The sequence below is a fragment of the Acomys minous genome, assembly GCF_964271855.1.
Source record: "Acomys minous genome assembly, chromosome: 1".
NCBI classification, from domain to species: Eukaryota; Metazoa; Chordata; class Mammalia; order Rodentia; family Muridae; genus Acomys; species Acomys minous.
Window position 1 is genome coordinate 54,850,967 of NC_140483.1, and position 12,571 is coordinate 54,863,537.

Genomic DNA, 12,571 nt, shown 5'->3' on the forward strand with positions numbered 1-12,571 from the left:
ACAGCCTTACCCCAGCTTTAAAGGTTCTGGAAAGCTGCACTCCCCAAAGCCTAGGGGTATGATTCCTAACAACTATTGTGCATCCACACTGTGTCTCTAGTGATGGTAAGCTGACAAAATATTTTAACATTCTGATCATATAGCACTATGACCAGTTCACTCCCAGACACACATTTACTGTAAACACACACTTAACATTAAGTATTATTTATTTTTCAAGTTTAAAAGTTTTCAAAATACATATGTACAAGATAAATAAAACAAACCATCCTTAAAGAATGGTTGCATGGCAGAATTCGTAAACATACAAGGTCTTTTATAAGGATACAAACATTATGTCATCAAACACAAAGGGAAACATTTAAGAAAAGCAAGCAAGAGAGACCACCTTGTCACAGCCTGCACTAAGAGGGACCAGGACAGACTCTCTGGGCATCAGGGTGAAACTTCTTTTCTGTGCCTCCTAGTGGCCTGGCCTTCCTTTTCCGTGTGGAGTTGCTTTCCTCAGAGTCACCAAACTCTGATGAGGTGCCTACCTCCTTTTCATCAGCCTGCAAAGGAGAGAGGGAACGAACACAACGTTCACACAGTATTCATGGAAAAAACCAAAGCTCTGTAATGTTATTGCCAGATACTCTTTAAGATTTTAATGTGCATGTATTTCCTTCAAAAGCCATCATCAGAGTTGTTTTTTTTTGCATACTTTATTTTTTCATTTTAAACTTTATCAACTCAAAGAGCTAGTCATAATGATGTATGCCTATAACAATCAAGAGGCTGAGGTAAGAGGACTACTGAGTTTTAGGCTAGCCTTGAATACATAGTAAATTCAAGCCAGTTAGGGCTACATAAAACAAACAAACAAACAAACTAGCAAACAAACCTGTCTCAACAAACCACTCTATCAACTTAAATACCCCCCTATTGCATCAATGGCTTTACTTTTTTTTTTTTTAAATAAGAAATAAAACTTTCCCTCCTAAGCCTACCTTCCCATTATTTTGTAACTAGTCCCTGGCTCAATATAAAAAGAACAAATATGAAAAAAAAAATGAGTCCCCTTCCCTCTATGCCTGCCACTCACAAGAACATGAGAATATCAAGCAGACGCTGCCTGCCCTCTAGTGTTGTCAACAGAGGCAACTGTTAGTTGAGCATCTAAGCAAGTATTTGCTTAATAATCTTTAGATAGTTACAACAGGATAAGCACCTAACTAGCCATTCCAGAGCACAGCATGAATTTAATAAACTTCCTACGTATTATTTAGGCATACTCTCTATTTTATTTTAATAAACTTCCTACGTATTATTTAGGCATACTCTCTATTTTATTTTTAAGTGCTTTATCTGGGATATGAATCTGTATTTTTGTTTGTTTGCTTTGGTTTTTTTTGCTTTTGGAGACGGTTTCTCTGTGTAGCTCTGGTTCCCTGATTCACTTTGTAGACCAGGCTGGCCCTGAACTTACAGTGTTCACCTGCCTCTGCCTTCCGAGCTATATTCTTTCTTTAATTATGTAACTATCTGTGTGGGTTTGTGTACTAGTGAGTGCAGGTGCCTGTGGGGTCCAGAAGAGGACATCAGATCCCTAAAAGCTGCAGTTATAGGCAGTTGTGAGCCTACTGACAGGGATGCTGGGTACTGAATTAGAGTCTTCAAAAGAGAAGCACGCCCTCTTAACCACTAAGTTGTCTCTCCAGCTCCTGGACATACATTATAACATGTACATATACATATGTGTACATGTATACATCATGTTTTATTAATTCTTTGAGAATTTCATACAATGTATTTGATGATATGCATTCCTTACTTCTCCCCTCCTCCTCCCAGATCCATCCCCTATCTTTCTCCAACATTATACCCTCTTTTTATTTTTAATTTAAAACATGTTTTGACTGGACTGGAACTACTATGTAGATCAGGCTGGCCTCAAACTCACAGATACCTGCCTGCATCACCATACTGGGCCTTGTTTGTTTTTAAAATATAACCCACCATGTCCAATTTGTACTGGCCATATACCCATGGGTGTGGAGCAGGCCACCAGAGCATGACCTGAGAGGCCTTAAAGAAAGCTGACTGTCCATCCTCCAGAGCTATCAACTGTTATCATTTTTATTAGCTCCTCAGTTAGGGATGAGGGCTGTTAGTCCTTCCCTTCCCCACAGGTACAATACTCAAACTGATAATATTAGCAAATATCATACCTTTTGTTTCTGTCTTGCATGAGTCTCTGTCCACTGCCTGGCATTCTTGAGAAAAGCTATCTTGTTATATTTAAATTCTGAGGACTGAAGTAAAATCAGAGTTAAAATAGAAACAATAACGTGCTGTGATGATCTCCAGGTGCTAAGGTATTTAAAGGTACAGATAAAGTAGGCTATTACTACTGAAGAAATGGGGATACGTACAATGTCAGCCATTAGTGGGTCATCAGGATTGGGCTCTGCCATGAGCAGCTGAATAGAGGTCAGTACAGTGGCGATGTTGAGGCACGGTCTCCACGCACCCTATATACAAATGAACAATTGCTTTTGTGCTAGAATGCAACACTGTTGAACCAGGGATGGTGACCCATGCCTGTAGTATCAGTATTTATGAGGTAGAGGCAGGAGTGCCAGGAGTTTAAAGCCATCCTTGGCTATGTGATAGTCTCAAAAAATAAAAATAAAAAAGAATGTGACACTGTAATAACCCAAAGACTTTTGGTTTGTCTGTTTGAGACAGGGCTTCATGTAAGTCCATGCTGGTCTTGAACTTGCTGTGCTATCATGGATGACCTTTAATTCCTGATCCTCCTGCTTTCCCTTTCAAGTCCCAAGAAGACTGATCAGAGTCAATTTCTTAACCCCTACTCACTTTTGGTGGCAATTTGAGAATATCTAGACAAATCCTTCCACTAGAATCAATGTTTGGATGATAAATTGGAGTCAGAAATCGGACCTGTGGTGGTTCAAACGGGTACCTGTGAGTGTGTAAGAACAGATTATTTGGGGATGGAGAGATGGTTCAGTGGTTAAGAGCACTGTCTTTTCTTCCAGAGGTCCTGAGTTCAATTCCCAGCAATGACATGGCGGCTTACAACCATCTATAATGTGATCTTATGCCCTCTTCTGGTGTGCAGGCATACATGCAGACAGAACACTATATACATAATAATAAGTAAATCTTAAAAAAGATATTCATTTCATCCTTTCTTCGTTCTACACAAAACTACAGTTATAACTTACCTGACTAGAGACTTAAAGGAGACTTGCCTTAAAGGAGGGCCTTAACACAAATGGTAGCTGCCGAGGGTTGGTGTCAGGGAAGACTTGGGGTGGGGGTGGGATGAGGGTGGGGGTAGAGGTGGGGGTAGAGTCTTAATGGGTATGAAATTACAGTTTGGGAAGACGACAAGTTCTGGAGATAGTATTAATAGTTGCACAACATATGAGCAGTGGTGGCACACACCTTTAATCCCAGCGCTTGGAAGGCAGAGGCAGGCAGATCTCTATGAGTTTGAAGAGCTGGTCTACAAAGTGAGTTCCAGGACAGCCAGGGCTACACAATGAAACCCTGACTCTAAACAAGTGGGAGGAAAAAGCACAACAATATGAAATGTATATCTAAAATAGCCACAAGAGTTAACTTTATGTTATATAAAATACATATTTACCATGATCTTTTTGGAGGGGCAGGCTCAGTTCTGATGTAGTCCATTATTTCAGAGAAGGAAATTGAACCCCAGGGAGACAATAACAACTTACCACATGCCTAGTCATGGTAAGACTAGGATTAAAACACTGGCCTTTTTGTTTGTGTGGGTTTTTTGTTGTTGTTGTTTTGTTTTGTTTTTGGTCTCTAAGTGTAGCCTTGGCTGTCCTGGACTCACTGGCTAGTTTTGAACTCACAGAAATCCACCTGCCTCTGCCTTCCCTAATGCTGGAATTACAAGTGTGTGCCACTATATCTGGCAAAACACTGGTTCTTAACTGCTACATTTAATGCTCTAAATACTCTATGTTTGTCTTCCAGCGGCCATGCCTTACCTTATAAGCTGCCTCTAATTCACACTCACCTCTCAGGAATGATAACTTCCAGTGTGAAAACACCTTTCTCATATGGTGTGTTGACTCCACCTAGTATTTCTTGAGAAAAGAAAGGAAGAAAAGAAGGAAAATTAAAAGAGAACCAGATGATTTGAATCACCACACGAAGGGCTGAGGATGTACCTCAGCAGAGCACTTGCCTAGCATTCATAAAGCCCTGAGTTCAACAGGAAACAGTAAGTGAGCCACACATGGTGGCATAATTTGAAATCCTAGTACTCTAGTGGTGGAGAAAGGAGAATCAGAAAGTCAAGGTCTTCCTTGGTTACATAGCAAGTTTGAGGCCAACCTAGACTACATGAAACCCTTTCTCAAAAGGCAAAACAACAGAAACTATCAAATGAACCTAGTGAGGTGTACAGTTCTAGGTATAGGGGCTGGAGAGATGGCTCAGCAGTTAAGAGTGCTCAATGTTCTTCCAAGGACCAGAGTGTCATCTTGACACCCACATCAGGTGCTTACAACTACTGCCTGTAACTCCAACTCAAGAGGATCTGATGCTCTCTTCTGGCTCCCTCGGGCACCTGCACATGTGTGCATGTAATCACAAACACACACAAATAAATAAAATCTAAAAATAAAATTAAAAAAAGGAACTGGGTGTAGGACCGTATTTAATTAGGGCTTTAGCTGAGTCTCCATGCAGTGCTTCCTGTCTGCCCATCTGCCCCGGAACACCACTGTACAACTAATAGCCAAATCTGGTTTGAATTCCATTAAAAATTATAATGTATGTGTGTGTCTACACATGCTATGCCATGGACTTAGAAGTCAGAGAACTACTTAAAGGAGCTGGTTCTCTCCTTCCACCACATGGATCCTGAAGATTAAACTTGAGTCGTTAGGCTTGGTGCCCTTACTTACTGTTCCTGCCCTCCACACCCCAACTCCTGCACTAGCTTTTTTATTGAGACAAAATCTCATTCTGTAGTCTAATTGGCTTTGAGCCATTGAAGCAATCCCCCCCCTCCCTTCCAGAATCCTGGGATTGTAGACATGTATCACCAATGCCCAGCTGACATCCTTAATTACAAACCAGTAAAAGATATAACAAGTCAAAGAAACAGGAAATGCTAGGCAAACTTTATGAAAGCAAACCAACTAAGGAAGAAAGATGGCAGTGCTCCTTCACCTTACTACACCCTACTTTCAAATATACCACGTGTGAAATTTAGGATAATCTTCACTAGGGCTACAACCATCATCACAGGCAGAATGAGATACCTACGAGCTCGCAAATCATCTACTCGGTCCTTTTCCTGCCAGCACGTGATGCCTGGGGGAGGTTCTATGGCTAACATGTGCAGTTCTCTCTTCAGGCGTGAGGCTTTCTGCATGGTCTCAAGTGAAATGAACCAAAAACAGTTCACTAAGGGTGAGCGAGGGCGTACTGGAAAAGAAAAGAAGCAACCATGGAATAGTCACAATGACTAGCATTTTCAGCACAGCTTCAGTTTAGTGAAGAATAGAATCTTATTTCTCTCTTGTGACAAAAAAATGCATCCATTAATAATTTATAGTCATGAGGATAGAGTCTGAGTCCAGTTCTGCTCACAAATGAATCCTGAGCATGCCTGGGCAGTGAGGGTCTGGGCAGACAGTAGCTGTGAGCTGTCTGTATGCTTTGTGAAAGCAAGATCAATGCACCAACATTCGGAGACACTTTAAGTTAGTGTTTAAGTGTCTGACATTCTCTCCATGTATTATGGAGTCTGCAGTTTCCTGATTCTTCAGGGAACTCAAACTATTAGCCCACTCCACTCTAGCACTCCTAACCCTTCTGTCTCAGTCACCAACATCCAATATGCTCAAAAAACACTCACAAACACACCACTCAACTCGTAACCACACAAAAGGAGACTATTATTTTGATGCGTATTACAAAATAATCTCACAAATTAAAGCTTTTTGCTGCAAGTCAGATGAACACATCTTCTTCTTTCTTTTTCCTTGTAGTGCTGGACCAAGAGCCTTGTTCATAAATTTTACTTCAGCCTTTTTAATTTTTTTAAATTTTGAGATAGGTCTCCCTTAGTTGCCCAGGCTGATCTTGAGCACTCAGTAAACCCTTAAACTTATGATTTTCCTACCTCAATCTACAAAGTAATTGGGATTAAAAGCCTGGGCCACCAAGTCCAGCTAATATATATATGTCTTATTTATTTATTTATTTATTATGTATATAGCCAGAAGAGGGCATCAGATTAGGCAACCATGTAGATGGTTGGGAGCCACCATGTGGTTGCTGGGAATTGAACTCAGGACCTCTGGAAGAGCAGTCAGTGCTCTTAACCACTGAGCCATCTCTCTCGCCCATGAATATATTCTTAATGTTATTCTATTTTAAATATTTTCCATACTCTCACATTTACAGATATTTTCCTATATACTCTTTAAGCTTAAAAAAAATACAACTTTTGTGCTGGTTCAGTGGTTATAATCATTTGTTGCTTTGCCAGAGGACCTGGGTTTGATTCCCAGCACACATGTAGCAGCTCACAGCCATCTGCAACACCTCAGGCACCAGGCATGCATACGGTGCATAGAATACATGCAGACAATTTTGTTCTTCATACTTAAATCTTTCAACTATCAGTAACTGTTTTTTTTGTGCATAGCAAGAGGTAGAAGATCCAATTTTAATCTCCCTCACCAAAGTGAATAACCAATTGTCCTAGCATTATTTAAAAAAAGAAAAAAAGAAACTTCACCCTTCTAATATGACCATAAAATTAAATTTCCAAACATGTGTGGATCGGCTTTGAGTCTTCGAAATTTGTTCCATTCATCATCTGGAACATTCTGAATCAAAACTTCAGTTACTATAGCCTATTTATTTTTCATTTAAATTGTTTTCAGTTCAGGGACTGGGGATGTAACTTACTGCTATGTGCAAGATCCTGCACTAGTAAAGGTGGGGTGGGAGAAGGCTGCATGGCAAAACAGCCATCAGGTAAGTACTGCATATATTATGCTGGGCATGGGTGGCCCACATATATAATCTCATCAATTGGGAGGCTGAGGCAGGAAGATCAGCAATAAACTGTCAGCCTTGACTATACAGCTTGAGGCCAGTATGGGGTATATAAGATCTTGTCTCAAACTAAGAAAGCTACTTTCTGGCCCTGTGTGGTTGCTCACACTGGTAAGTAGAGCACTAAGCAAGCTGAATAAAAGGATTATTCTAGGTCTGAGGTCAGCCTGGCCACAGTGTGGGGTCCTGTGTATTAGTTTTCTCCTTCCTATGAGAAAATACCCGATGAAAGCAACTCAAGAAAAGGAAGTGTGCATTTTGGCTCACAGCCTGAGGACGCAGTCCTGAGTAGTGGAGACCGCACTGCTGCAGCAATACGAGGCAGCAGGGATAACAGCTGGTGCTCAGCTTCCTCAGTTCTGGGACCCCTGTCCACAGAATGGCTCCACCCATATTTATGGCGGGTCTTCCCACCTCAATCAATTCAATCTAGAAATGTCCTTACAGACATGCCTGAAGGTTAATCTCCAAGGTGATCCTAGATCCCGTACTTTTTGTTATTTTGTCGTGTCCCCCCCCCCCCCCCCCGCAGAGCTGAGGACCGAACCCAGGGCCTTGTGCTTGCTAGTCAAGCGCTCTACCACTGAGCTAAATCCCATACTTAAGTTGACAATATTAGCCACCTCATCTTATCTCAAAACAAAGTCCCTCTATTTTACTTACCAGTACATCCTTACTAGTAAACATAAATGTAATTTGTTTGAACTAAACCTTAATTCTGAAGTTGAATCTACTGGGGGTTAGGAAGAAGGATGATTATTCTAATAGTCAATACTTCTCCTAGTTCATTTCGGTCCTCTGTTTTGGAGATAACTTCCAATGCCCTGACTAGATCTGACACCTCTTTTGATTTCCAACCTCAAAGGGAAAGCTTCCAACACTGTGCTGAAGGGTACAATTGGCATGTAATTTTTTTTTCTAATTTTGTCCTTATCAGTTTGCTATGTTATGTCAGTTTTATGAATTAGAAAGTATTGCCACTTTTTAATATATTGATAGTCTAGGAAATGATTGTCCTGGTGTTAATGTTTAGAGAATTAAATTTTAATTTAAACCCATTTTAAAAATATGGAAGCTAGTATTCATTTTCAATTTGTTTTCAGCCAATTTTGATAAATTTAATTTTGCTAGAAAGCATGGTAGTGCACACCTTTAAACTCAGTACTCAGGAAGGCAAAGACAGATTGATTTCTGAGTGTGAGGCAGCCCAGTCTACACAAGTACCAGGCCACCTAGAACGACATAGGGAGACCCTACAAATTTATCTGCTCATTCAAAAATTACTTATAGAAAAAAAATCATTTTTTCCAAGCCTAAGTGGCACTTACCTGTAATCTTAGTACTTGGGAGGTTGAGATAGGAGCTCGGATCACTGTGAGTTTGAGGCAACCTGGGCTACATGGCAAGACCCTCTGTACAATCTGTGGTAGTGCTTTTCATTTCTAACCTTGTTCATCTAGACCACACTTTTCCCCTTTCCTTATGTTTTCCAGGCATGCATCAATTTTATTAATCTTTATAAATAACATTAAATAATTCTGTTGAAAATTTATTCCAACAGTTCCTGCTCCTGTCTTTCACACTGACATCTTAGTACTTTCTTAGCCTTCCTCTCCAGACTAGGCTTAGGGTCATGCTTCATCTTCCTCCTTTGCAGGCAACTCTCTCCCCCTCTTCATCCCCTCTTGCATTTGTTTTGAGATAGAGTCTCATGTACCCCAGACTGTTTCAAATTTGGTATGTAGCTGAGGATGACTTCTGGTCCCCTTACCTCCAAATGTTGGGATTACAAGTGTATACCATCACATCCAATTTACATGGCAATGGAGACGACTCAGGGCTGTGTGGATGTTTGGCAAGCACTGTACCAACTGAGCTCTATCAGGTTGTTAATTTTCTTTTTAAACGTAAACACGTAAGGCTAAATATTGCTTTCTAATTTATATATTCTCCTAAATTTTGATACAAAGTACAATCTCTCCCATCCTTGGCATACCAAGGCTGGCCTGGTAGTCTCAATGTATGTAGTCCATGCTGGCACCGTTTTCTTCTGCCTAGGCTCCTAACATGCTAGAAATCACAGGCATGTGCCACCACATCCAGTCTTGTTATTGGTTCCTAACATATTATTCATATCCTTAAAAATTGTTGGGTCTTGCTCAGAATGTCCTATAAAAAGGGAGACAGTTCAGTTGTTAAAATGCTTGATATATATTTTGAGGACCTGAGTTTAATCCAGAACCCTCATAAAAAGTGGGGTGTGGTGGTGCATGAATATACCTTAGCATTTGTTTAGGGGAGAGAGAAGAAATAACTCTTACTAAATTGTTCTCTGACCTTCCCACAGGTGCTAACACACACACACACACACACACACACAGAGAGAGAGAGAGAGAGAGAGAGAGAGAGAGAGAGAGAAGTAAAAATATGTACCGATCACATATACAAAAATAAGTTTAATGCAAAAACAAAAATATCTCCTCAGCAACTTAAATAAATAGCTTAGGTAGTTGTGGTGACACAGATCTGCAATCTTATCGCTTGGGAGGCAGAGGCAAGAGAATTACTAAAAATTCTATACCAGTCTGGTCTACAAGACAAGCTCCAGACTAGCCAGGGCTACAAACAAGACCCTGTTTCAAACAAAACAAATTAAAACAAAAGTGGATGCTAGAGCAGAGTAGCTCAGTGATTAAGAGACTTTGTTTCTTCCACAGAGGTCCTGGGTTTGATTCCCAGCACCCACATGATGATGTCTCATAACCATCCATGACCTCAGTTCCAGGGGACCCAACAGGCATGGATGTGGCACAAAGAATTTTTATACACACAGAGCAAAGTGAAATCCACTGGTCCTTTGACTCACATACCATAGAAAAGCCTCAGACCAACTTAATTTTTACTCTCGATTTCCACTATTTTGTTTCCTAATTCTACCTATCATTTTCTCTCTCTTTGGTTTGTTTTTTGTTTTGCTTATATTATTGTTATTACTTTAGTTTTTTCAAGACATGGTTTTCTCTGTGTGGCCTTGGCTGTCCCGGACTCTCTTTGTAGACCAGGCTGACCTTGAACTCACAGTGATCTATCTGCCTGACTCTGCCTCCTGAGTGCTGGGATTAAAGGTTTTTAAAGATAGAGCTTCTCTTTGTGGCCCTAGCTGTCTTGGAACTTGCTTTGTAGACCAGGCTGGCCTCAAACCCAAAGACTAGCCTGGCCCTGCTGGGATTAAAGGTGTGTGCTCAGCCTCTTTCATTTTCTTTAAACCCAACGAAGCCTTGCTATTTTGCAGGGAGGGGAGCATTTCACTTACATTTCTACATCATAGTAAATTGTTGAAGGAAGCCAGGAATATTTGAATAGGACAGAAAATTGGAGGCAGGAGCTGATGCAGAGGTCATAAAAGGGCACTGGCTTTCTCCCCAGGACTCGGTCTGCCAAAACACTGCTATTTTACACAGTAAATCTGAAGAACTACTTCAGCAAAACAAAAGCCTTCCAAATATGGAAAAACAGCTCAACGGGTTAAAGCACTTGAATAATAGTCCTAACAACTTGATTCAATACCAGTAATCCACAACAGGAGAGAACAGTCTCTTCAAAGTTGTCTACTGACAATCAGTTAAAAAACAAACAAACAAACAAAAAAACCAAAACTATCCACAGCCAGGCGTGGTGGCACACGCCTTTAATCCCAGCACTAGGGAGGCAGAGGCAGGTGGATCTCTGTGAGTTCCAAAGGCCAGCCTGGTCTATAAAGAGAGAAACCCTGTTTCAAAAAACAAAGAAATAAACAAACAAACATACAAACAAACAAACAAAAACCAAAAAAACCAACCAAACAAACAAAAAACCCCAGAACCAAAGCAAAACAAAAACCCCCAAAACTATTAATAACAATAAAAGCAATAATATAAAGTAAAAAAAAAATTGAACTATCTACAACTATAAACTGTATCTTTATATAAAATAAGAACACGGTGGAAAGGCATGCTAATCAGATTAGAATAAGAAAAAACTTAAGCAATTTCTATCAAAGCAGCAACTGTAACCGGACTCTATGTTAACACAACTGGCATATACAAAGTCCTTCGGGGGCTGGAGAGATAGTTACGCTGTTAAGAGCTCAGAACTGTTAACTCCTCTGGCCTCCGTGGACACCATGCATACACATGGTGCACACACATATATGCCAACACTCATATACATGAAATAAAAGTAAATACAAAAAAGTCATTTGACATAAAAAAAAAAACCATCTCTTATTCTGTATTTTCTGAATATAAAGGCTCCTTATAGACTTGGTGGCATTGATACTGGAGGCTTCTAGGCAGAAATCAGTTCCAGGTCAGCCTGGGCTACAGCGACAGCTGTCCCCCAAACAAAACAACCCCCCCCCCAACCAACCAATCATAACAAAAAAGCTCCTTACACTATAGCTTCAATAGGTGTTTTTCTTTCAATTTTTTAAAGCCGATGGTTTTAGCCTCTTTTCCAGCAATTACTCCTAATAAACGAATATTTACACCGCACTGACTATTCATAACATTCTTCCACACCTGTGTGCGCGCCACATCAAAGGACAATTCCTTCCCGTCTGCAGTAGCGCACCCCACCCAGACTTTCCACCCTCTGTGCTTCTTCATAAATCTGCAGCCTGTACCTCAGATTCCCGAGAGCTGGCGTTTTGTTTTGTGCCTCAGGCCTGAGGTAAATAATCAACGCACAGAACCTGGGTAGGTGGCAGATGCTGGAGGTAAACCCTGCCTTGGTGCGCACAAGGCGGTTCTCTCTCCCCGCCGTGCTCCTCCTGGGTAGAAACGGGGCTCCTTCCCCCAACTCACTGTGAACTCGGGGTACGTTCCCTCCGGTGGCACCCGCAACACTCCCCAGGAGCTCCGCTTGCAGCCGCGCGCGTCTGCAGTGCCCACGCTGCCTTCCCACCTACCCACCCAGAGACCGTTGAAACGACTCCACCCCCTCCAAACAAGGACTGTGATTGGTCCGCAGCAATCCCGGGAGGAGGGCGTGCCCGCCTATTGGCCGGCGCCCGGAGCGTGCGTCTGCTTACGCAGGGCTCAAATTGGCGCGCGCACCGGGACCCGGAATCCCTTGTTCCCGCTGTCTGGGTGGTTGGAAGTCCGCTGTGAGCAGGGAAGGCCGGGAAGTCACATACAGGAGAGAAAACGAAAGCAGCTGGACATACTTACAATGGGGAATCGACTGCTAAGTAGCTGCCTTTATTTCTTGTTTTGGTCCTCCCTCTCTCCTTCCCTCCCCCCACCCCCTCGGCACTCCTGCGTCAGCCTCCTAAGTGCTAGAATTAGGCGCACAGCACGTCGCCCAAACTTTAAGGATTGTCAGAGGAAACTTTACTGCTTCATTTAAGACCAGTAACCAGTAAAGGGACCGGGAATTTGAGACTAGCCTAGGTTACGTAGAT

At 41.6% G+C, this 12,571-nt stretch overlaps 1 protein-coding gene across 2 annotated transcripts; it reads right to left on the reverse strand.

The window, feature by feature from the left end:
• Nucleotides 1-191: 191 nt before the first annotated feature.
• Nucleotides 192-12,110, reverse strand: UBE2T (ubiquitin conjugating enzyme E2 T). 2 transcript variants are annotated; one of them, XM_084796378.1, is made up of 7 exons: nt 11,973-12,110; nt 5,323-5,484; nt 4,064-4,133; nt 2,863-2,968; nt 2,415-2,513; nt 2,211-2,294; nt 192-551 (listed from the first exon to the last, which is right to left on the reverse strand). In XM_084796378.1, the coding sequence occupies exons 2-7, from the start codon at nt 5,429-5,431 to the stop codon at nt 405-407; spliced, it is 615 nt and encodes a 204-aa protein (XP_084652504.1). In that variant the 5' UTR covers nt 5,432-5,484; nt 11,973-12,110; the 3' UTR covers nt 192-404. The 2 variants fall into 2 exon arrangements, with proteins under 2 accessions (XP_084652504.1, XP_084652505.1); XM_084796379.1 differs by lacking the exon at nt 11,973-12,110 and adding an exon at nt 11,792-11,949.
• Between the last annotated feature and the right edge of the window lie 461 nt (nt 12,111-12,571).